General features: G+C 37.9%; 1 protein-coding gene, 1 long non-coding RNA gene and 1 pseudogene across 2 annotated transcripts; all 3 read left to right on the plus strand.

Annotated features, from left to right (window-relative positions):
* Window positions 1–887: 887 nt before the first annotated feature.
* On the plus strand, window positions 888–4,518 carry LOC118822921 (tripartite motif-containing protein 35-like). The gene is made up of 6 exons (XM_036592250.1): window positions 888–1,094; window positions 1,577–1,672; window positions 1,807–2,037; window positions 2,194–2,216; window positions 2,512–2,630; window positions 3,971–4,518. Exons 1-6 carry the CDS (start codon window positions 888–890, stop codon window positions 4,516–4,518), a joined length of 1,224 nt encoding a protein of 407 aa, XP_036448143.1.
* Window positions 4,519–8,287: 3,769 nt separating this feature from the next.
* Window positions 8,288–15,029, plus strand: LOC118823065. The gene is made up of 3 exons (XR_005008495.1): window positions 8,288–8,378; window positions 9,260–9,294; window positions 9,596–15,029. It is a non-coding gene; the product is annotated as an uncharacterized LOC118823065 (long non-coding RNA).
* Window positions 15,030–20,138: 5,109 nt separating this feature from the next.
* LOC118823025 lies at window positions 20,139–26,105 on the plus strand (annotated as a pseudogene).
* Window positions 26,106–26,490: the final 385 nt, after the last annotated feature.

The raw sequence follows: 26,490 nt of genomic DNA on the forward strand, positions 1-26,490 counted from the left end.
CGTTTTGTTTTCTGTTACAAGCCTGTTTTCACTTTTTTTTACAGAGACCTACAGAGCACTGCACGGTCAAGCACCTGCATATGTGGCTGATCTTCATCCTCATTTATGAGCTCATTCTCTTAGGTGAAATAAGTTGAATTCACTGTCTGTTCCATGTGCCCACTTAAAGACTTGTGGTAATCAAGCATTTGAGGTCATAGCACTAAAACTGGAATGCTCTGCCCGCTCCTTTAAGGTCTGTTGATTCTGTGGAATGTACCTTTTTAAGCAGGCATTTGGGTAATTTGTGTACACCAGGTCTGCACATCATGTGTATTTTGTTTGTGACTGTAATCTTTTATATTGTGTCTCTGTAAAGCACTATAAGTGCTATACAAATGAACTTTACTTACTTAATTACATACGTTTTTTTCCATAATGTTGTTTACAAGACACTCCAATGATCAATTCTGAATTTTTTGTTAAATAAAAAAATATTAAGTGCACATTTTTACAGGTTTATTAAAATAATCTGTGAGAGGATAAAATAATCCAATAAGGACCTGGGCTGAGCCACAGATTTTTACATGAGCAGCCAGCAGCCAAGATTGAGTCAGTAGACAAAAAAGGAAAATTCTGCACCTGTTCAGCTCCTCCCTTTCAAAGCTCCTCCTCTCCTGCACCGACTACCTGCTGGAGGAAACTGAACCTCATACTGATCCTCACTCTTTCTCTCTCACACTGACCGAGAGACACTGATAAAAGCTCTAACGACTCTGACTTTATGAACCATCTTTCTGGAGACAGTGAGATGAAGGACTACAGTGAGTGATTTTGAACACTGCTGCTGTGTTCAGTACAGACATCCATAAACTGAAAGAGATGGTGGACACCAGCTGGTGGAGAAAATGGAATCTAAAAGTTGTGAGACTTTTCTAGAGAGCAGGAGTCAGAGATCTTCAGCAGGGTCTGAGGTGCTCTGCAGTCTGCACAATGAGAAACTCAAACTCTTCTGTCTGGATGATCAGCAGCCTGTGTGTGTGGAGTGTCAGACTTCAAAGAACCATGAAAATCACAAATTGTGTCCAACAGATGAAGCTGTGACTGACTTTAAGGTAGGAAACTTGGTGTACAACTTTATTTTCTTAACACTGAAGTCTGTGGTATTTTCTTTTTTCTCAGTTCCAGATTTTCCAGTTATGCATGTTAGACAGGTTAGTGCGTCAGTGAGTGGACTTTCAGAGAAAAGTGATGCAGGAAGAGTTAATCAGAGATTCATCATGGTGATCAGATTAGAATAACTGTCTGTTGTTTTATTCACTGTGAAACGTAATTCTCTGTGAAATGAATGAAAAGGCCTTTTGGGAGAGACAGTAAAGCTGGCATTTCCTTCTGTACAGTTACACTATGCACTGTAAAATATAGTACATTCTGTTTGAGGTCCAGACTTAGTTCTTTGCTGTATGGCCTGATGAAATTACTTGTTACGAAGAATGTAAGAGTTGTACCTCGCAATCTAGCCTTCAAGTGCCACCAGCCCATTCAGTAGTCCATTAGTGTGGAGAACGCTCTCAGCTAAACTGTTGTTTAGTTGCAGGATAAACTCAAGTCTGCTTTGGAGCCTCTACAGAAGAATCTGAGAGTCTTAGAGGAAGCTAAACAAGACTATGACCAAACAGCAGCTCACATTAAGGTGAAACATCATCTTGAATTGTGAAACATGTTTCTGAGGTCATGTTTCTGATGAGTGTCCACTTCTCCTGTAGGGGGTAAATGCTTGTAGATCATCTGTTAGAGTTTGTGTTTCCTAATGGTCTCTCATTCCAGACGCAGGCCCAGCACACAGAGAGGCAGATAAAGGAGGAGTTTGAGAAGCTCCATCAGTTTCTAAGAGATGAAGAAGCAGCAAGGATAGCTGCACTGAAGGAGGAAGAGGAGCAGAAGAGTCAGATGATGAGGAGGAAGATTGAGGAGATGAATGGAGAAATATCAGCTCTTTCAGACACAATCAGAAACATAGAGAAACAAATGGAGGCTGAGGATGTTCTGTTCTTACAGGTAAGAATCACTTTCTCTCTCTCTCACTGTTTGCAGGTGTTTGTTGATCAGTTTTGTTGGGATTTTAGGCAATAATTTCTTCCAGAATTTCATATGAAAAACAGCTGAAAAGTATCTTCACTTTTAACTACAATGTTCTTTTTGTTTCCCTCTCAGAACTTCAAGTCTACAGAGAAACAGTGAGTAAATGTCAGATCACACATTTTATCTAATGTTAAAGTCAGTATTACATTTAAATCTACAGTATATTGTATTTGTTGTAAATATGAGTGTATTATAATGAAATGAAGGTGAATAAGGATTGTGTGTTAATGTTGTAGTGATGAGAACAGTAGCAGAAATATTTATTTAACAGAAACAACAGAATTATTGACTCCAGACAATAAATGTCATAAAATATTGATATTTAGTCAAATAAATTACAGGCTGTAAAGTTTCTACAGTGATATATTTCACACAATCTTCTATTTTCAGAGCTCAGCTCAAACCAAAGGATCCAGAGAAGACATCAGGAGCTCTGATCAATGTAGTGAAACACCTTTCCAACCTGAAGTTCAGAGTGTGGGAGAACATGCAGGAGATTCTCCAGTACAGTAAGTTCTGTTTCTCTTAGGGTTGATCTCTCTCACACAGTCTGCTTCTGCACTAATGAGACACTGTTTATAAACTATTAGTAACATGTTATCATTGTTCTCTTTATTCAGGGTGTGAAAAGGACACTGAAACTGTACTGAAAGTACAGTATAAATAGTATGAATAGTACAGTATGAATACTGTACTGTGCAGAAATTTCATTCAGATAAAATGTGAAGTATGGAGCCAAAAATATACTTAAGTGAAAGGAAGAATAATCAATGTTTACACACACAAATAAATGAATCTGAAAAGCAAATAGTTTAAAATAGATTGTTATTTTTTTTTATTAAAATACATTTTTAAGTCAAATCAGTTCTTGTCTTTGCAAATGTGTTATTAATCCAACTACAACAGTAAAAACTTTGAAATTGAAATTGAGGAAAATATCTATTTATGTCTTATTATGTTTTTATACAGAAAGACGTCAATTTCAGTTTTGTTTGTTAATTAAATAGTTTTAAATCTTTTTTTTTTACATTATTAGGTTAATATGGGTGGTGTATTATTATTATCATTATTATTATTATTATTATTATTATTACACAGTTAATCCATTCCGTGCTTTATATTATTGAGGTTGAGCTTCTACTTTAAACTTTACAGCGCAGTCTTTAGAGTGGCAGTTGTAGCACATCATTTTTCTGTCCTGTCACAGGAAAGTGTTAATTTTGAAGCTATGAAGTGATTGACAGGTCTGTTGATCGAGATAGTTAAGTCTCTGTAGAAGAGAAAAGGGTCATACAGTGATCTAGTGTCAGATGTGCCTGTATATTTGGACTGAAGACACCCTGAAATGAATGGAAGTGAATGGAGAGCTTCTGTCAAATGGTTCTCTTGTGCAAGAGCAGCTGTCTTCTGGTGCAAAAGTTGTTTGTTCAAGAAAGAACATTTTTAAAGGGATATTTTTTACTATATATACAGAGATATAATAATGTATATATAACATTTCTGTATTATGTATCTTTTAAAGTTCCTTTTAGAAGCCAGCATGAAAGTCAAAGTCAGTGTATGTGAAAATGTTAATGGATATTCAGCTCTGTGAGTGAATCACTACAGAAAAATGCTGCACTCAGATTAGATCTGTCACTGGACTATAATGACCATTCACTACTGGACATACACTTTAGTGCTGCACTGAACTGAACATCAACATTTAGTCCAGGATTAAAGTTGATCTGTATTCTGGAATCGACCTCTAAAGCTGTTTTACTCACAGTAAAGAAAATAGTCTGTAGAGGTAAAACATTTACAGAAATGAGAGAAAAACATGATGTTTCATTGTGTTCTCTCTCCTCAGCCCCTGTTACTCTGGACCCCAACACTGCACATCCAGACCTCCACCTGTCTGATGATCTCACTGCTGTAGAAAACAGAAACCAGAGATCATCACTTCCTGATAATCCAGAGAGATTTGATGAGTGTCCATGCGTTCTGGGTTCTGAGGGTTTTAACTCAGGGACACATTGCTGGGACGTCCAGGTTGGAGACTGTGATGATATCTGGTATCTAGGTGTGATAACAGAGTCTGCAACAAGAAAAGGAGGCTCTTTAAATAATTCAATATGTAATATGGGCTACAATAAAAGCAGTGATCAATACTGGATACACTGTCCAGGACAGTCAGTTCACTCCCTCACACCTAAAAAGAAGCTGCGGAGGGTCAGAGTGCAGCTGGACTGGGACAGGGGGAAAGTGACCTTCACTGATCTTCTAACCAACAAACACCTGCACACTATAACACACACTTTCACTGAGAGAGTTTTACCATATTTCTATAACTGGTCTCGTGGTCGTCTAAGGATCTTACCAGTGAAGATGTCAGTAACAGTGGAACAGCACAGTTAAAGTTGATGCTGCTTACAATGAACATTTATACAGGTAGTGAGTGTCTGAATTATGATCAATAGTGAAAAGACTATGAAAAATCACTAAGTAAAAGTACTGTTACTGTAGTGATATTTACTTGAGTACAAGTAAAAGTATTCACAAAGAAAAAAACACGATACTATGAGAAAAAAAGTGCTGAGTGCTGAGACTGATCACTGTGTACTTTGTTAATGCACATTTACACATTTCTGTAAACTGTGTTAGGAGCAAGGCTTACATTGAACTACATGTTTTTCATTGTTAGATTATTACATAAGGCTGTCTGGTTTATCTGTTTCCTACAAAGTATACAGTATCCCTGATTCTGTGCAAAGTTGGTTACTGTTTAATTAAGGCTTTGTGACAGAATACTTACTCTGTTTAATAGAATACTTGATGAGTGAAAATAATGAGATTACTCAATTAATAATGTAACTTTCAGTTACAGTCCTACTGCACATTGGCTCCATGAATGTTAGCTTATACCCATAACTGATACCCATGTAGAACTTTTAAAACATTAAAATCATTAGCCACAGCAACAATTTATACAGTGTTGATTTTCTTAACTGTAATATATTCTTCTCGTAATCATAATACTTTTACAAATCATGTATTTTACATTATTTGACAGTGAAAATTAAACAGTTAAACCACCTCAAACACTGTTTAAGACACATACAAAGGCAGAAAAAGACAGAGAGAGCGTCAGGCTGTCTTCTGTGGTGAACCGACAAAACAAAAGTCAGATGAAGTAGAATCTTCTGGATGCTGAGATTGCAGAGTAAATGTATTTTTGCAAATGCATTTTTAACTAAGTGACTGTGTAATGTAAATATAAACCTTCACAGTCTTACAGGTTATGCACTTTTTAGATGCTCCCTTAAACAGTTACACCTTGGTGTTTTGCTTTTCGGTGCCTTTACATTCAGAAAAATGTACTAAAAGAGTCTTTTGAAATATATTTGGTTGTAGTTTGTTCTCCATGTTCTCAGAAAGAAAGTGTAGGTGTGGTCATTTTTGCACATTAACTTCATGAAAATTCAAAGAGAGAAAGTCCAGCGAATATCCAATATAGTTTTCCCACAATGGACAAATGTGTGGCAAATAAAACCCCCACAACACAGTGAAAAGGTGCTAATCAGATGTGAATATTCTATAGGACACTCAGTACTTAATGAAGTCCAGCAGCAGTACTGACCTCCCAAAGATGGTGGTGTTGTTGACATGCATGTCTGAACCTGAAGCAGCATCTATGTATGTTTATCCACGATGTTCACTGTCTGCTGTTTGTTGTTTAAAACAATGTTCTGATTCTAGAGGCAAAACTGGCAGCTTTTTCAGTGAATGACTGAGGATTTTTTTGTGCATTGCAGAGGTCTGAACAGCTGGAGAAGCTCCAGCTCCAGATCAGCACCAGTCCTCTGTCAATAAAGTTGCCTTCAGCTCCAAAACCAATCAATGCTGAAGCAGAGGAAACTCTGATCTCCAAGGCAATTTCACTGTAATCATCATGCATTTGTCTTTATTTGCAGGGTGAACTGAAGAACTCACCTCCAGCAGAGCTAGTACATCACTAGCAGAGCTAGTACCTCACAGACATAAAGTGTGCATATGAACTGCTCCACCGCAGTGGAAGCATAGGGAGTGGGTGTCAGCTGAAGAAACTGGTTAAATGAGAGTGAAGACATAGAAGCAGCTGTGGCTGGGGCTGGAGTTTCAAGGGAGGCTTGATACTGAGTATCAGAAAGGGGCAATAATGAGCTAAACCTCCTAAAATAATCAGTGCTAGGTTTCCCCAAAGGAATCTTTCCACAAAGCTGATTTTTTAAATGGTAGAGGGAGCATTGCAGCAAACACTCTCTCTAGCAGTTAAAATAATCTTAAAACTAAGATACTTTTGGGAGACTAGGCCCAGATCAGTTTGTTCATTCTTTGTAAGCACTAAGGAGAGAGAGATCTCTGTAGGCATTCAGGGGAACTGTTGGCTGCAGATGTGACAGATCTACAACATCTCCACTGTAAAGCCGTCATATTATAATACATAATATTAGCATATTTGTAAATGGACAGGTATTTGAGGGCAGTGAGATGGAAAAGAAAGGGAAGAGAGACATTTTCAAGGATCAAAACTGCCAGCTATTTAAAGCTGCCATGTCCAGATTCCACCAATCAGCAGAAACAACAATAATAATATGTAATAGAAAATCACAAACAACAAACAACAACAACAACAACAACAAAAGAATGACAATAAATTGCAGTGAATGTTCATGTGTCATTAAGTATGGAAATTAGTGCATACAATTAGGAAAAAATACGAGGCAAAAATACTTTTCCAGTCTTTCTCCATGTTGTGATTAAGTGGTTGATTATTTAGAAACTCATCACCTCGACTCATCTGAGAGCTCCTTGTTTCAGGTTATTACTGAACTGCTGCCATCTAGTGTAGAAAACACACAGTCAGAATAGAGCATCTGACTGACTCCTCCTTTTCAAAGCTCCTCCTCCTCTACACCTCCTCTACCTGTTGGAGGAAGTGAATCTCATACTGTCACTCTGATCTTTATTTATTCTGCATTCACTTCACTCAGAGACACCAATGAGGAGCTTTTAAACAGTGACTGTATGTGTTTGTTTCTTGATGTGTGATTCTGAAAGGAGCTAAAACTCACTCAGTGGGTTGAAGGGCTACGGTGGCTGATTCTCAACTGTGCTGCTCTGATCATTACAAGACATCTTAAAAGTGGAGTTTGGAGTTGGAGAAACAGCACAGCAGCAGTTGGAGGAAATGGCTGCTAGAAACCCTCTTTCAGAAGAAGAGCTTTCGTGTCCTGTGTGCTGTGACATCTTCAGGGATCCTGTTGTTCTGTCGTGCAGCCACAGTGTGTGTAAAACCTGCCTGCAGCAGTTCTGGGAAACGAAAGGATCTCAAGAATGTCCAGTTTGTAGAAGAAGATCCTTAAAAGATTTCCCTCCATGTAACCTTGCATTGAAGAACCTTTGTGACTTTTTTGTAGAGAGCAGGAGTCAGAGATCTTCAGCAGGGTCTGAGGTGCTCTGCATTCTGCACAATGAGAAACTCAAACTCTTCTGTCTGGATGATCAGCAGCCTGTGTGTGTGGTGTGTCAGACTTCAAAGAAACACAAAGATCATGAATTCTGTCCAACAGATGAAGCTGTGACTGATTTTAAGGTAGGACACTTGTTCTAGCATTTTTGAAATCTAAACTATAACACAACATAAAATGGATGAACTTTTTCTCCATCAAAAACCAGATTAACCTGTTATGTTTGTACAACATGATGTCTTTCAATGGGTGTGGTTTCTACTCAAGTAGCAAATAGCACAAGTGATTTATTAGTCACAAAAATGCCTTGTTGCTGAATTCATTTGTTGTGATTTTACAGAGAGTAAAACTTTCACTCTTTCCTCTCAAACTACAGTCTGATTGACCTCCAACACATTTAAATAATGGACCTAATAAATATTATACAGTGTTAAGAATGCATTTTGCTAAACTGTTGTTTAATTGCAGGATAAACTCAAGACTGCTTTGGAGCCTCTACAGAAGAATCTGAGAGTCTTAGAGGAAGCTAAACAAGACTATGACCAAACAGCAGCTCACATTAAGGTGAAACATCATCTTGAATTGTGAAACATGTTGCTGAGGTCATGTTTCTGATGAGTATCCACTTCTCCTGTAGGTGGTTAATGCTTGTAGATCATCTGTTAGAGGAGGAAGATTGAGGAGATGAATGGAGAAATATCATCTCTTTCAGACACAATCAGAAACATAGAGAAGGAAATGGAAGCTGAGGACATTCTGTTCTTACAGGTGAGAATAATTCATTCTGCACCAAATGATACCTCCTCATCAAAAGGATAGATGGTGGCCAGAATTAGTGGATCTAAAAAGTTTAATCAAGGGTGAGTGTTTTGACAGGGTATCAGGTTCATGCAGCACAAGGGCCTGCTTAGTAGAGATTTTTATCCTGAACTTTTTTAGGAAATGCAAAACAACAGCAACCAACATGCATAGTTTATCTTTTCTAATAAATTCCTTCCAAAAATTAAAAAATAACAGCTTTGTACTGAAATTAATCATAAGTATATAAGTATGTCTAATAAGTCAGAAACAATACTCTATAATACACAGGCTCTATCATAATCCATAGAATTTTATATGCTAACCCAGTAATATAAGCAGAAATAACTCTCTTGTGCACTGAAATAGACATTAACTTTGATATTTTGACATAGCCATTTTAGTTTTGTAGTAAAAAGGCATAGTAAGTACCAAATCTACACACCAAAATGTTTAACACAAGCTGACATTTTGTAAACTTGCTTTTGAGTTTGAAAAGAGGTAGAAAATGACACGCTCTGCTCTGCTGCAGTCTCACATTTAGGCACATCTGTTGACCACAGCTGGAGCTTTAAACTCAAAATACCCTACACATAGCGATGATTGCTCAGCAGGGCTGAGAATCTTGAGACAAATATAACAGCAGTTCAGAACAAGTGAATGTTAACCAATTGATTCATCCTAGAGAGAGCTATTACAGAATATTCGGGGCCTTTTTCAAGTATATATATATATAAAACCTTCAGCCTTGCTGTGAGTTTTCTGTGCCAACTGATTGTTGACCAAGCTTCACTGATGAAGTTTCAAGGGCATACTGAGTCTCTTCACTTTTAACTGCAATGTTCTTTTAGTATCCCTTTCAGAACTTCAAGTCTACACAGAAAAAGTAAGTAAATGTCAAGCCACACATTTTATTTAATGTTATTAAATATAAATGTAATTATTTGATTCTATAATACGTTTTATTTATTGTAAATATGAGTGTATTATAATGAATTAAAATTTGAATAAGGATTGTGTGTTAATGTTGTAGTGATGAGAACAGTAGCAGAAATATTTATTCGTCAGAAACTGCAGAATTATTTACTTGAGTCAATAAATGTCATAAAATATTGATATTTAGTGAAATAAATTACAGGCTGTAAAGTTTCTACAGTGATATATTTCACACAGTCTTCTATTTTCAGAGCTCAGCTCAAACCAAAGGATCCAGGTAAGACATCAGGAGCTCTGATCAATGTAGTGAAACACCTTTCCACAGTCTGCTTCTGCACTAATGACACATTGTTTATAAACTATTAGTAACATGTTATCATGTTCTCTTTATTCAGGGTGTAAAAAGGACACTGAAACTGTACTTAAGTGAAAGTATGAATACTGTACTGTGCAGAAATCTCACTCAGATAAAAAGTATGGAGCTAAAATTATACTTGAGTAAAAGGATGAAGTATCAATGTTTAGACACACTCAAATAAATCAAACTAAAAAGCACATTGTTTAAAAATATTTTTTTACAGTTAAGTATAATTTTTATGTCAAATCATTTCTAGTTTTTGCAAGTGTGTGGGGGTGGGGGTCCTCACCCAAGGGGGCTAAAGGAAGCCCTCTTGCGAGTGCCAGCGAAACTAAGGTCATATCCACTCAGTACTAAGCCCCTGTAGCTCAACTCGTTACCAGCTTGGGAGAGGACCCAAGGGAGCTAAAGTAAGCCCTCATGCGAGTGCCAGCAAAACTAAGGTCATATCCGCTCAGTACCAAGCTGTGGCATGGGATCAAAGTTAACAGAAGTGTCTGTGAGGATGTCAGCTTTGTGGTTAATTTCTTTGAAGAAGTCCCAGATAGCCCCTTTTATCACCTCCAAATCTTTCTGGCTCAATACGGGTTCATTGGATGTACTGTTGTCCTGACCTGTCCAGGGTGTATCCTGCCTTCCACCCAATGACTGCTGGGATAGGCTCCAGCTCCCCCTGCGACCCAGAAGGATAAGCGGCTTAGAAGAAGATTGTTGTCCTTATGTGGGTGCTTTTTTTTTCTTCCCTCATCAAGTACATCAATTTGCCCCAAGCATGGGAGTTTTGGTAGGGAGTCTTTTACCCCATTCTCGCGGGGTGGGCAGTTTGGGTGCTCTACCAAGTTGTTCTTGGCTTTGCCCTAGCTCTTTGTCCTGGGATTTAAGTTATGTCACCACCATGATAGCTATTTTACCATGTTATTGGTTTACCTGTTTCTCAGACAGTGGCCACATACCCCAAAAGTACAGCCTTAGTTATGTCTGTTAAAACTGAGTCTATCTCATTTAGTAGATTTCTTCCACTGGAGGCTAGGGACTGGAAGTTGTCCGCCATGTCGCCTAATAATTAGTGAGGTAGTGGAGTTTGATTATTGACTTTGTCCCGTATTATTCAAATCAAGCACTAGCCTGTAATGGATTTGATACCAATCAGCACTTATGTAAGAGTTTATCAATACTGTGCAGATTTCAAATGCTTCTGCACACAGTTATCTATAAAGTGTATGTCTATCCTAGCACATAAATTACACATTGGGATTAAGGTAGGCTTATTTAATCTCAACCAGCAAGGAACTTAACAACTATCACCAGTAAGAATTATAGTTTCACCATCGGAATACCAGTGTGACCACTCCTAATGCCACAATTCCAGCCGTACAATCACACAGTGCCATTCACCTGCAACCAGTGAGTAACTCCACTAGGCTGGTGGAACACTGGACAGGTGGGACCCTGGACTGGCAGTTAAAGTCCTCTCGGGCTGTTTCAAAATTGGACACCCCAGGGAGGTGTCACTTGTATCAGTGTTCACCTTGGGGTAGACTCAAAACTGACCAGCCATGGATGCAATAACTTGAGTAGAGGGTACCTCCAGGTGGTTTGGCCAAAAAGGGAAGAGAGCTCAAACCCAGGGAATAAAGACCCACATTGCTGGATCCAACTGAGCCAACCTTCAGGGGTCAGATCAGAAGGGACCAGATCCAGGTGCAATAAATCTCGATATTGAAAACTTTCTACTAAAGGTCACACCAACTGCCAAAAGGGGAAGACACAAAATTGAGAGAATAAAAGCCCACGTTGTTGAGTCAAAACTGAACACCAATTAAATTAACATTGTTCACACTACTAAGCAAAAAATAACACTTAACACAACACATGAAATTTTAATGGGTTAAACTATGGTTTGCCAGAAGCTAATGCCAAGCTAACCAAATGGTAATGCTAGTCAGAAGGGCTGAATGCTGACTTGTTTTAATAAAGCCATGCTCTGCCAAAGGCAGGCCTCAGCTATGCTAACAGCAGACCTCGGCTACACTAACAATAGACCTCGGCTATGCTAACAGCAGACCTCGGCTACACTAACAGTAGACCTCGGCTATGCTAACAACAGGGAGCTTTAAATGTAAACAAAGCTTAACCAAAGCTAACACTAAGCAGCTAACATCAGAACAATGGCCCTAGTGAGGAATGGTGGATGTAAACAAACAGCTGCGTAACTGCAGCAGAAATAGCTGATGGTTGCCTCACTTAGAATGGTCAGCAGAAATTGTAATGATAATATGTAGCAGAACAAGTTTCAATTATGTTAATATTGCTTGACTCTCAAATAAAAAGTTGAATTTACCAAAATCTACAGATCAAAAATAAGAGAGGTAAAATGCTCACACCAGGGAGGCTTCAATGAAAAGGGAATAATGGATAAATAATGTAATTCACAGTTAAAATATTATGAGACAATATAGCTTAAGGCAATTTCTGGGAAGCCAACTGAAAATGTAGGCGTGAAAGGGACCTCCAGTGAGTTAATCTAAGTATGGGCATATATAGCTTTATGGGTATGTATGTCTATCAAAGAATATTAACCTATTAAATAAAATAGCATTGAAAACCTGAGTGCATAAAATGTGAGCACCGTCGAGAAGACAGACTTCAAGCCCTCCAGGAGGGGTCACTTGGGAGCCATCTTGATTTGGAGAAGCACACGTGCGGGTGTCTCGAGGCTGCACAAGGATGCATGGCTGCGGGTGAAGTTCCGAGGTCTGTGTGGCAATCAGAAGATTGTGGTGCAATCAGGTTTCCGAGTCTAGTTGATATTAACCTAACTCAATCCCTCCATTTGGCTGAGAAGAATTTGAAGTAATCAGTCGATGCCCGGTCAGCAGACTGTTTCATCTTCCTTTCCTTTCTTTGAGCTCAGAACTTAACTGCCAAAATGCATTGTGCTTGGGTTTTGATTGGCTGTAGGCCCTCCCCTTTGGAGGTGGAGCCAGAGTGCAGATAGGTCCTTCTCATGTAAAGAGTAATTAGCTATTCATTGTTTCCAACTCTGATTGGTAGTGCATAATCTATGAGTGCCTCTCCAAGTATCACACCCTACTTTGTTTTTAAATCTTAAACTGTTATAAACCAGGCAATGATATGCCATTTACATACCATACCAGTTTAGGAGGATTATTCCTTTAAACTTGCAAAACCAAACGAAAAAAACAAGCAGAACATTTGTTTATGTTTCGTACCAGATAGTTTTACCCATGTTACCTAAAAAACAACACACATATTAAAAGACACAAGTGTAGCGTGCTTTGCTGTTTTTAATTCATAAACTGATCAGAACTTTTTGAGCAAAGTGAGATCTGCATCTGCATGCGGCAGGATGTTTAGCAGGACCAATAGTAAATTTATGGCTGACTGCTAAAGACATGTCTCACAACCCCCATTTGCCCCCCCCCCGCCTTTGGCAACCTGGTGCAGAAGTGGGGAGGGGGGTGGCTCACCTCAGAACAGACCTACTTTGACCCAGAGGTCTGAAGACTTTCTTTTTCTGTCGACTAACAGTTTAAGGGCAACGTAATGGAACGTTATGCCACCCCTTTATAAACGTCCTGAAGAGACCTTTGGACGTCACTGAAGTAAATTTTGGGATACTAACAAATTGTGACTTTTGAAAATTCCTCTCCCTCTCTCTCACACCCATACATCTCACCTTCCTCCACAAAGAGAGACATCTTATCTAAAACAAAGGCCAAAGATGGCCCACCAATCAACCCTGGGTGAGGGGAGTGTTGAGACCTCACGAATCCCTGAGCAGACCCCTCGGTGTGGCCAGATACTCTTAAGTGCATTCCTTCAGTATCATAAATTTGGGGTCTGTGCAGAGGCTAGGCTCCTGAGAGCCCTGCTTTCTGGCAAATTATTCACTATGTGATCTTTAATCAAGTATCAATCAAATGCCTTTCCTTTATCAAACTGTGAAGAACACCTCTGTTACTGTTAACATGTTGCCTTGTCAGATGTGAATTGATTAATCCCTGCCGAAGGGAGCTAATACCAAACTTTCTACACTGTATTCTTTTATATTCTAGTAGTTATTTTGATTCTTGAATTGTAACCCTTCTTCACTGATCTAGGTTATTGTATTGATCTTTGATCATTCACAACTATATTCATTTCACCTATTATATAATTTTTCTTTTTCCTTTGTTTGAGAAACAAGTCTTCTTGTAGTGTTATTAGAAGCAGGATTCTAAAGTTTGTAGCTTGTGTGACTATGTACACTTTAATCATAGAGTTTCTGCCAACATATCTATAAAATTATTGATGATTATGTACTCACTTATTTTACTCTGAGTTATTATGTAACCGTTCGTGTAAGCATTGTTTAGAAATAGTAATTGACGTATAACCTTGAAATTGTCTTTTAACAATGTAATTCTTTTGTCTAAGTAGTTCCTACTTCTTATATGACTAGAATGGTTAAGGATTCAACTAATTGTATGTAACCATATTATGGTATACGTTAAGGGATAATAATCTGTAAGCTCCATAGTCATTTGTAATAGTCACTATGGAAATAATAATGTTTTATATATGAAATTGCATGCTTCTAAGTTTCTTTTACTTAAGTGTAACCACACCCAGAATATCCAAAGGATTATGTGACACTTGAGCAGCATTCAAAGAAATTGCATGTTCATTATATGCAACCTAACAAACCAAACAGAACCTTTTCCCCGCCTTAGCTCTGCCTTAGCTCTGCCTCAAGTTCTTTCTTTAAAGTCAGCAAGAAAGAGAAACAGTCAGAAGAATGAGAAGAAGAAACAGAAAGACAGGGAAAGTTGGCCCTGAAGGGAGCGAGACAGCCAACATGTAACCTTAACGAAACTCGAAGTAGAGAAGCCTGTTCTCCTCGTTTTGCACTTTAGCCAAGTTCTGCAGATCTGAAATGTTAGTTGTTTGTCTTGTGTCTTAATCCGTTTTGTTACATTTACTCAGTAATCTTAAAGTGTTGTAACTGTAAGGTTAGACTATTGAAGAGTTGCATCTAGCTGTGTTTGTTTTTCAAGTTTCGTCAATCTATTTTGAAAGTCTAATTGCCAAAGATTGGCCGCTCAGAACCTAGTTTTAGAACAGAAACAGAGGCAAAACAGTGCTGACCGAAATCCACATCAAGAGCCTGCTCCGACCACCACCTGCCTCCATCGCCAAGAAGAAGATCTGCGCTCCTCACCGGAGAGGCCGCCAAGTGTCGCCGGAAGCCTGCCTTGCCAGTGGGGTCCGGTCCAAAGCGTTGACCAAGGGCTTGCACCTCTAGCGGCCTTGCCTTTGACCTGCAGACCCCTCCTAGCCTGTGTGAGCAGCGGCTTCTCTTCCTCAATGTGGCACGTGCACCAACACGGCTCTGAGGCGTCCAGCAGCTTTGACCTTTGACCTGCGGACCCTGCTCCAGCCCATGCCAGCCACGCACATCACCGCAGCTCTGAGGCATCCAGGTCGTAGATTCACTCACACTGCCCTTTTGTGGTCTCAGTCTCACTGTGATTTTGCTTTTCTTTATTGACACTTAGGCCAGCTTTACACTAGTGTTAGGGTTGTTCTGCTTGCTGCTCAAAAGCCACATAATTTGGAAAATCAGTTAATCTTAGTACTTTTGTTCAGTATTTTCAATATCTCTGTTTTTTTTCCATAACTAGTAATCCAATATTTAGTACCTATAAACCTTTATAATCGATTGCTTTGCGTTTATATACCTCTATCAATAAATAACCCTTTATTACAGTCATCTCTGTCACGGTGTGCATATGAACAACTTCAATTTTGTTCTGTTCCCTGGATCATGGTCAAGCCCTCACTTGAATTGAATTAAAATACCCGTGTCTTACGGTAAGTGGGACATTAGGTGCTTTTGAGGCCTTGTCCCGCTACAGAAGCAACATTGTAGGTAATCTCTTGGTATTAGGTAGATTGATCCACAATATGATCATTAACTAAACAAACAGAACAAACAAACCGAAAAAAAAATGAATACATATTCAGATTACATACTCTCAGTGTTTTAAACTACAATCACATGGCTACATCAGTAAATTAGCAAAGTGATACATTGTGTATTCCTAGTGTCTAAGAATAGAAAAGATACATATTTTACAGAACTGACTACATAACATACAGGCAGTATCATTTACAAACAATATAAAATGTTGAATATTATGCATGCAATGTAAATATGAGTTTTTTTCTTTACCATGGGGAAAAGATTTTGTGACTGTGTGGTATGCCTCACTCTCACTACTTGGTGGTGCTATGGATTGATGTCTGAAATATCAATAAAATCCAGAAATGGATAACTTAGTGATAGAGTCTTGTACCAATCTCATTCTTGATGTCTTCAGTCTCCTTGAAACGAACCCTGATGAGTGATTTGCGATTTGGAGTTGATATACAAATTGATTTTCTGTTGCTTAGAGAGTTTTTGGTGAGCCATGCAGCTGGACTCCAGGAAGTTTTGTCACTAGTTTTATTGCTTCATTGTTTGGAGGGAAGGTCAAGATTGGTCCTTGACATTAGCTGTAAACCTCAGAAATTGTGAGTGTCCCTAAGGCAGTGTTTATGGCCCTAACCCAGACTTTGTGGAGCCAGGGCTCTCCACCTGTCTGATGAGCTTGCTGCTGTGGAATACAGGAAACAGAGATCATCACTTCCTGATAATCCAGAGAGATTTGATGAGTACTGGTGTGTTCTGGGTTCTGAGGGTTTTAACTCAGGGACACACTGCTGGGATGTCCAGGTTGAAGACAGTGATAACTGGTCACTTCTTGTCTGCAACAAGAAAAGGAGACTATTTCTGGGATTCAGTGTGGAGGCTGTATAATAGTTCTGGTGAATACTCTATACTCTGCCCAGGACAGTCAGTTCACTCCCTCAGACCTGAAGAGAAGCTGCAGAGGGTCAGAGTGCAGCTGGACTGGGACAGGGGGAAAGTGACCTTCACTGATCTTCTAACCAACAAACACCTGCACACTATAACACACACTTTCACTGAGAGAGTTTTACCACTTTTTCGGAACACCTCTGTCCATCCTCTGAGGATCTTACCAGTGAAGACGTCAGTAACAGTGGAACAGCACAGTTAAAGTTGATGCTGCTTAGAATGAACATTTATACAGGTAGTGAGTGTCTGAATTATGATCATAAGAATATGTCACTACATGTATATTTTAAATAATGTGTTTATATCATTCCATCCTAACATGTCTGTGTGGAAATAAAATGCTGGTTTAAAGTGTCATAGAGTGACTCCTGATATCATTACAACATTAGAAACGTTATTTGAGTGAGATTTCACTCATTTTCAGTGTAGATTTTATTTCTCTATCATCCTGCATTTTTCTCCATCATTAGATCTTTAAAACTCTGCTTTGGTTCAGAGATTAATAGTTTACTGTGTGAAATAAACTGCATTATATTATAAACTGAATGCATGTTGTGTATTGAATATTGTCCCACAGCATCATGTAAAGATCATCCAGCAGATCAAATGGAGGAGATCTGTCTAAAGCTGTGACCCAAACACACCCAGAGACAGACTGACCAACACACACAGTGTAATAACACAAATGTTATACTAACTCATAATGTAATAAGCTGCTGATAATATAATACAATCTTTATTCAACATTATAATAACACTTTAGCACATAATGTAGTGAGATGCTATTTTATGTCTTCTATCTGTTTAAACTATTTGTTAACTATTAACTGAATGACATGATAAACAAAGGTCTAGATTTTCATTAGTCCTTTCACAGATTTTCTTAGTTTCTTCAACACAATTCAGGACACAGTGTCCCTGCTCTCAAATGAACAAACAGATTGTTTACAACAACACTCGTTTACACTTAACTGTTCTGTTTGACAATTTGTTAGACATTTGAAGATAAACACATTGCAACTGAAGTGTAATAAATTTTGTTTAAAAAATGTTAAATTTAGACAAAAGATAAAACTCACAGAACTACAAATATTACTAGTGTTTTGAGAATTGTTTATGTTCAGCCGTGATAACAACCACGGACACTAATGGGGTTTCACAAATATTGTTTCAATGTTATCCAAAAATGGTATGTGTTATGTATTTTGTATTCTGTATCTATTTAGTATTATGAATCTCCTGTTTTGTGCATTTAGAATGAGGAAATGTTTGAATATATATGAATATTTAACACAACATTTTTTATTGAATTATAATTTAAGAGCTCTAATTTGAGAGCTCCTTGTTTCAGGTTGGTAATGAACTGCTGCCATCTAGTGTAGAAAGCACAGATAGAATAGATCACCTGACTTACTTTTTCAAAGCTTCACCTCCTCTATCTGCTGGAGGAAGTGAATCTCATCCTGTCACTCTGATCTTTCTTCATTCTGCATTCACTTCACTCAGTCTTTATTATCCAAATTTAACATCTGTTGTTCAGTAATAGTAAGTATATTCTTTTTAGTTTGCATAGTGAAATTAGAAAGGAAGACGCCTTGCCCCTTCTCTTTAACAGAGCTCTGATCAGGATCATCATTACAGTGATAATAATCCATTATGATAATAATCCATTATAATAATCCTACTGCAAAAAGACACATGCATTTATATAACATATTTTTCATTTTAATTTTCTTCTTCTGTCCTTCCTATCACGTCTTCCCCATGAACAAACACAAAGCACATGACCAAGAAACATCTGGGAGTAATGAGAGGGTGGGGCTATGAACTACATGCTGGTGATCCAGATGACACAGAGGGAGGACAGGGGAGGGAACACAGACCAAAACAACAACAAAAGCACATGGCAAGACACATGAGGGAAGGTAAACAAAAGGCAGACAGACACAGAACCAATGAAAGACAAGGACCAGAAGTTACAGTTATAAATTAGTTATCTCTTTGTGAAATACATGTAATTGATTGATAATGGCTTGCTTTGCAATTAATGGTTGGAATATTCAAGATTCATTCTTCATATCAACCTTTGGTTTTGGTCGACTAATGCAGATTTTGTAAACAGTGTATACAATAGCAATTAATTTATCCTACATGAAACAAGGGATAACCACACCAACTCTTTCTGTCCAAACCATTACGTGGAACCTGGTTCCATGTAATCATGGTACCTCCTACAAAGCATATATATATATATATCCAAACTGGTAGAAACTCTGGTGGTTTACTTGTGTGGTATAAAGAAAAACACAGATCTATAAAGCAACCAGGCTGGTCAGACGTGTGCAGTTAAATAGACTTTACTGGGGTTCAGGAGAGACGGATTAGAAAAACAGGCCAAGGTCAAACTCAGAAAAAAAACAAAAACAAATGAATATAAAAGAGATAAACCAAACAAACAATTCAGAAGGGCAAAGACAAACAGGCAGAGTCCAAAAACACAGGAAACAGGTAGAACAATACAAGAAATAACACTCACTAGCTCTATGGAAAGATGCATCTCGCAAAGAACTAAGCTAATAGCCTGGGATTATATACTAAATCAACAGGTCAAAATAATCAGATATGTATCACACACAGTAGTCAGGCAAAGAAGAACGGTGATTGGTTGGCGCTGGTGGCGAGACTGTCATGTGATCTCCCAGGAAGACCTGGAAGATTGAGTCCACAAAGGAGTGAGATGTGCCAGTCATGTGATCTCACAGGGGGTTCTGGGAGATCGAGTCCTTAATGAAAGCAGGGTCAGAGGGATGTGTGACAAGATCATTTATAACGCCAATCAAAAAACATTTATGGATCATAATTAACATAAACATATTAGAAAATGACAGAGATATCTATTTATGTAAAATTTGTAGACCTTCCCCAAATTCCCCAAATTATTTAGAAGACATTTTTCAAGATCTTCAGAAAGAAATAAGCCATTTTCAGAATTTAGGTTGCACTGTGGTGTTAGAAATGATTATGATTAAACCTGCATGTATATTACACATTTGTTTGAGAGAGATACCAGAATGTGTTAAACTGTTTGCTAAATGTGTTTATAGATGTTTTACATACAGAGAAATAAATGAAATGAAACAGTACTGTACACTAATCTCATGTAAATATATTATTTATTTAATTGTGTATGTATGTACATAGATTACATCTGTGCTTATGTATGTGTGTATAGACCCATGATATTATCCCCTTAATAAGTATTCCATTTGTTGCTTTGGCCACAGCAGCTGAAGTGGATGGAGAGGAATTGAGGAGAGAGATTTAAGAATAATCTGTTGAAATAATCTGTGGGAGGGAAAAACAACCTTACAGTGAACTGAGATGAGCCCCGGATCTTTACATGAGCAGCCAACGCCCAAGATTGAGTTACAGGAACAGTCAGTCAACAAAAAATGAAAATTCTACACCTGTCTAGCTCCTCCCTTTCAAAGCTCCTCCTCTCCTATACAGACTACCTGCTGGAGGAAACTGAACCTCACACTGTCCCTCTGCTGATCCTCTCTCTACTCTTTCTATCTCACCCTGATCGAGAGACACTGATAAAAGCTCTTATCTAACGATTCAGGCTTTATTAAACCATCTTTCTGAAGAGGTCTGAAGACAGTGAGATGAAGGACTACAGCGAGTGATTCTGAACACTCCTGCTGTGTTCAGTACAGAAATCAAATAAAGTGGAAGAGGCTTCTGGACAAGAGAAACCATTAGAAAAAGAGACCAGCAGCTGTTGAAGACAAAATGGCATCTAAAAGCGCTCTACCAGAGGACGATCTTTTATGCCCTGTGTGCCGTGACATTTTCAACGATCCTGTCATTCTGTCATGCAGCCACAGTGTGTGTAAAACCTGTCTGCAGATGTTCTGGGAAACTAAGGGTGTCGAGAATGTCCAGTTTGTAGAAGAGGATCCTCTAAAAAAGATCCTCTCAGTAATCTTGTACTGAAGAACCTTTGTGAGTCTTTTCTAGAGAGCAGGAGTCAGAGATCTTCAGCAGGGTCTGAGGGGCTCTGCAGTCTGCACAACGAGGAACTCAAACTCTTCTGTCTGGATGATCAGCAGCCTGTGTGTGTGGTGTGTCAGACTTCAAAGAACCACAAAAATCATGAACTCAGCCCAACAGATGAAGCTGTGACTGACTTTAAGGTATGACCTCGGTCTAAAATATGACAAACAAAATGTATAAACTCTTTTTCAGTTACAGAGTAACTGATTAACTTGTTATGTCTGTTAAAGGTGAGGTCAGCAGGTGTGGTTTCAGGGCAAAGGGCAGAAAATATGGGTGAATTATAAACCCAGAATAATTAGGTCATAAAAATGGCCTGTTGTTTTATTAACTGAGCTATAAAACCTTTGAGCAGTTGTCCACTCTGAAACCACATTTATGTGTTATGTTGAAACATTTTTAACTGTTCACAATGTATAAAGCTGAACTGCTGTTTAATTGCAGAATAAACTCAAGTCTGCTTTGGAGCCTCTACAGAAGAACCTGAAAGTCTTACAGAAAGCTAAACATGCCTGTGACCAAACAGCAGCTCACATTAAGGTGAAACATCATCTTGGATTGTGAAACATGTTTGCTGAGGTCATGTTTCTGATGAGTGTCCACTTCTCCTGTAGGTGGTAAATGCTTGTAGATCATCTGTTAGAGTTTGTGTTTCCTAATCATCTCTCATTCCAGACGCAGGCCCAGCACACAGAGAGGCAGATAAAGGAGGAGTTTGAGAAGCTTCACCAGTTTCTAAGAGATGAAGAAGCAGCAAGGATAGCTGCACTGAAGGAGGAAGAGGAGCAGAAGAGTCAGATGATGAGGAGGAAGATTGAGGAAATGAATGGAGAAATATCAGCTCTTTCAGACAAAATCAGAAACATACAGAAACAAATGAAAGCTGAGGACATTCTGTTTTTGCAGGTATGTAACTCTTCTTTGTTTGCTGCTTTCTTTCTGTTAGTCTCTATTTCTCACTTAAAAATACTATTTCTTTTCTCCTTGCCCTTCTGATAAATATCAATTCCTTTCCATACCAATAAGAAAAGCAAATGTGAGTAAGGTTTTGGGAAAATAAAGTGTCTCAAGAATGTCCAGTTTGTAGAAGAAGATCTTCTGAACATGAGCCTCCCTGAAATCTTGTACTGAAGAACCTTTGTGAGTCTTTTCTAGAGAGCAGGAGTCAGAGGTCTTCAGCAGGGTCTGAGGTGCTCTGCATTCTGCACAACGAGAAACTCAAACTCTTCTGTCTGGATGATCAGCAGCCAACTGAAATCTCCCTTTTCAGAAGGGTAGATGATGGCTGGTCACAGGTTGATTCAATAGGAAGCTTTAACCGTCTTCTCCACAAGATGCTCTGCAAACAGAAACAGGCTTTGAATATGTGTTTAGGGTATGTAGAGGTGTGTGTGGTTTCTTTAATCAGAAAACAAACATAACTCTTGGGTACATAACATGCTGTTTGCTCAAATTAATAATTTATAGACTGCAAAAAATGGCTCATCAGATCAACCCCAAAAAAATTCTTCATGTAGTAGCAAGAAATTGATCTAGTTTTATTTAACTCAAAAAATTGCTTTAATTGAAAAAAAATGTTCATTCAAAGTATTTTTTTAGGTTGAATAAAACTAGTTAATTTACTTGTTACCACAAGTAATTTTTTTAGGTTGATCTGATGAGCTATTTTTTACAGTGTACAGGACTCAGTGTTAATTAAACAATCTGGATAATATAGTGAGATTTCTTTTACTAATTATATTAATAATCGGTGCTGAGATATAAAGCTTAAGGTGAATTTGGTACTACAGTAAAGATTCCAACAGAGGGCGCTGTAAACACACACTGTGATAACACACTTGGCAAACTGAGTCATTAACTGGAGACTAGCTTGTCTGTTAGCATATTGCTAATATATTAACACAATTATACAATTAAGCAATGATATTTATTTATATTGTCCATTAAGACAAAAGGAATGAGCAGATCTTCTGACTCTGTATCTGATCATCAGTGGAGCCTCTCCTGGATCCTCTGAACATTCCGGCTCTGCCGCCTCATCATCCACAAACCTGCTGCTTGTTGTGTTAGTTTGGCTCTGGTTCTGTTGTTGGTGGTTCTCCTGTAATTCTTAGCTGTGTTTCCAAGTGAGCCTCATTAGATCTTCACCTGCATTTGTTTGTTGATGACTGGTTGATGGATTTGTTTGCATTTTGCTTGTCGGTCTAGTTTATGATCCCCGCCTCTCAATGTACCAAAACAAACAAACAAACAAACAAACAAACAAAAAAACAATAAACAAACAGATAAGAAAAAAAGCAATGCTAATAAATAAAGAGCCGTGTGGGAGCACTTATTGGTCAGCTGAACCAAGTGATGTGACTTTAGAGCCGGAATGTCCATCACTAGTGTAGAACCTCCATGTTGCTGTGAGCTTTGAGTGCCAACTAATTGACATTTTTTTCTGAATAGGTTTCCAGTACTTTCTGGGTAATGTATAAAAAATGGTACAGCCTGCTCAACTATAACCTCCTCTGAAAGAAGAAGGGAGTTTCAACACTCTGTGTTTACTACACTTGTGTGTTTCATATGAAAAACACCTGAAAAGTCTCTTCACTTTTAACTACAATGTTCTTTTTGTTTCCCTCTCAGAACTTCAAGTCTACAGAGAAACAGTGAGTAAATGTCAGATCACACATTTTATCTAATGTTAAAGTCATTATTACATTTAAATCTACAGTATATTGTATTTATTGTAAATATGAGTGTATTATAATGTAATGTAGGTGAATAAGGATTGTGTGTTAATGTTGTAGTGATGAGAACAGTAGCAGAAATATTTATTTAACAGAAACAACAGAATTATTGACTCGAGACAATAAATGTCATAAAATATTGATATTTAGTCAAATAAATTACAGGCTGTAAAGTTTCTACAGTGATATATTTCACACAGTCTTCTATTTTCAGAGCTCAGCTCACACCAAAGGATCCAGAGAAGACATCAGGAGCTCTGATCAATGTAGTGAAACACCTTTCCAACCTGAAGTTCAGAGTGTGGGAGAACATGCAGGAGATTCTCCAGTACAGTAAGTTCTGTTTCTCTTAGGGTTGATCTCTCACACACAGTCTGCTTCTGCAGTAATGACACACTGTTTATAAACTATTAGTAACATGTTATCATGTTCTCTTTATTCAGGGTGTAAAAAGGACACTGAAACTGTACTTAAGTGAAAGTATGAATACTGTACTGTGAGAAATCTAAAATGTGAAGTATGGAGATAAAAAATATACTCCAGTGAAAGGAAGAAAAATCAATGTTTACACACACTCAAATAAATCACACTAAAAAGTTAATGGGTTAATGGTGTTTTAGATGTAATTAGTATTATTATTATTTTCTTTTTATATTTAAGCGTAATTTTATGTCAAATCTTTTCTAGTCTTTGCAATTGTGTTATTAATCGAAGTACAACACTAAAACCACTTTTTTATTAAAAATGGAGGCATTTATTAATTCATATCTTAATGATCAAATAGAAACACTTTCTATTTGATATCAATTTTGTTGATTTATTAAGTTGTTATTGTGATTGTATTAATTGCATAATAACCAATGTTCATTTTACTTTTATTATTATTATTATTATTATTATTATTATTATTTCAATAACAATAATTACAATTTAAACAAGAAAGAGCATTTTTACCATCATGTATATTTTTGTTTATTATTTATTTATTTTGTATAAATCAAATGAGAGAGGCTCCACTTTTTACTCCAAAGGTCTAAGTTTGCATTTTTACTTAAGAATTTTCATATATATTACTATTATCCAATGATGAAAAAATTATATCAACTGACCACAAAAAGACTCTAAGGCAATAAATCCCAGGAATTCAGTCATATGGATTAAATTTGTATTCATATGTAATATTTTTGTTTTTATATGTAATAGTTTTGTATTTAAAAGAAAGTATATATTAAAAACAGCATCCTTCAGTATGAAAGTGTATATGAAAATGTTAATGGATATATGGCTCTATGAGTGAATCACTACAGAAATGCTGCCCTCAGATTAGATCTGTCACTGGACTATAATGACCATTCACTACTGAAAATACACTTTAGTGCTGCACTGAACTGAACATCAACATTTAGTCCAGGATTACAGTTATCTGTATTCTGGAATCAACCTCTAAATGTAGTTATACATGTTATAACTGAAGTTTGGGGAAGGAACATGCCAGAAACCCCTCCTTCTTCCAGTCTAACACCCTATAAATTCACATCCTCACCTTCTTCTCCTGTGACAAAGTGTTCACAATTCCCACTGCCACCCCATCTCTTCCCTATTCCTCAGTCTTACATCAGCTATGACGTGGGGGTCTGGCGTTCTAGCTACATGCAGAAGCTGCCCAGAACTCCAGCCAAAGTTCTCAGAGTTCTCCACCCTCCCTCAAATCAGTCTTTCCTCTTACTACCACCACATATTGCAGGCATGGTCTGAACTCACAAAAGCTGTTTTACTCAAAGTAAAGAAAATAGTCTGTAGAGATAAAACATTTACAGAAATGAGGGAAAAACATGATGTTTCATTGTGTTCTCTCTCCTCAGCCTCTGTTACTCTGGACCCCAACACTGCACATCCAGACCTCCACCTGTCCGATGATCTCACTGCTGTAGAAAACAGGAAACAGAGATCAACACTTCCTGATAATCCAGAGAGATTTGAAAAGACCTGGTGTGTTCTGGGTTCTGAGGGTTTTAACTCAGGGATTCACTGCTGGGACGTCCAGGTTGGAGAGAGTGATAACTGGTCACTGGGTGTGATAACAGAGTCTGGAACAAGACAAGGAAACTCTGTCTGGGGTTCAGCGTGGAGGCTGTATTATGTTTTTGGTGAATACCAGATACGCTGTCCAGGACAGTCAGTTCACTCCCTCACACCTACAGAGAAGCTGCAGAGGGTCAGAGTGCAGCTGGACTGGGACAGGGGGAAAGTGACCTTCACTGATCTTCTAACCAACACACACCTGCTCACTATAACACACACTTTCACTGAGAGAGTTTTACCGTATTTCTGTAATCGGTCTGTTCAACCTCTGAGGATCTTACCAGTGAAGACGTCAGTAACAGTGGAACAGCACAGTTAAAGTTGATGCTGCTTAGAATGAACATTTATACAGGTAGTGAGTGTCTGAATTATGATCATAAGAATATGTCACTACATGTATATTTTAAATAATGTGTTTATATCATTCCATCCTAACATGTCTGTGTGGAAATACTGGTTTAAAGTGTCGTAGAGTGACTCCTGATATCATTACAACATTAGAAATGTTATTTGAGTGAGATTTCACTCATTTTCAGTGTAGATTTTATTTCTCTATCATCCTGCATTTTTCTCCATCATTAGATCTTTAAAACTCTGCTTTGGTTCAGAGATTAATAGTTTGCTGTGTGAAATAAACTGCATTATATTATAAACTGAATGCATGTTGTGTATTGAATATTATCCCACAGCATCATGTAAAGATCATCCAGCAGATCAAATGGAGGAGATCTGTCTAAATCAGTGACCCACACATGGCCAGGATGTTGAATCTTTATTTGGAATAGTCATTAAATATCACAGCAGATTTCATCCTGGCCTTTAGAGGTCTGCTTTTGAATGTCAGACATTAAAATAACTTGTTGTAAATGTGTCTTTACTCAGTGGATTAGATCCTTAGGAGCTACTTCAGTTTCATTAATTCCTGTCATTTCCATTTTCTGTTGGCCCAAACGTAGTATATTGTAGTGACCCTCTATAGCCTGACGC

This window comes from Colossoma macropomum, unplaced genomic scaffold (genome assembly GCF_904425465.1).
Source record: "Colossoma macropomum unplaced genomic scaffold, Colossoma_macropomum, whole genome shotgun sequence".
NCBI classification, from domain to species: Eukaryota; Metazoa; Chordata; class Actinopteri; order Characiformes; family Serrasalmidae; genus Colossoma; species Colossoma macropomum.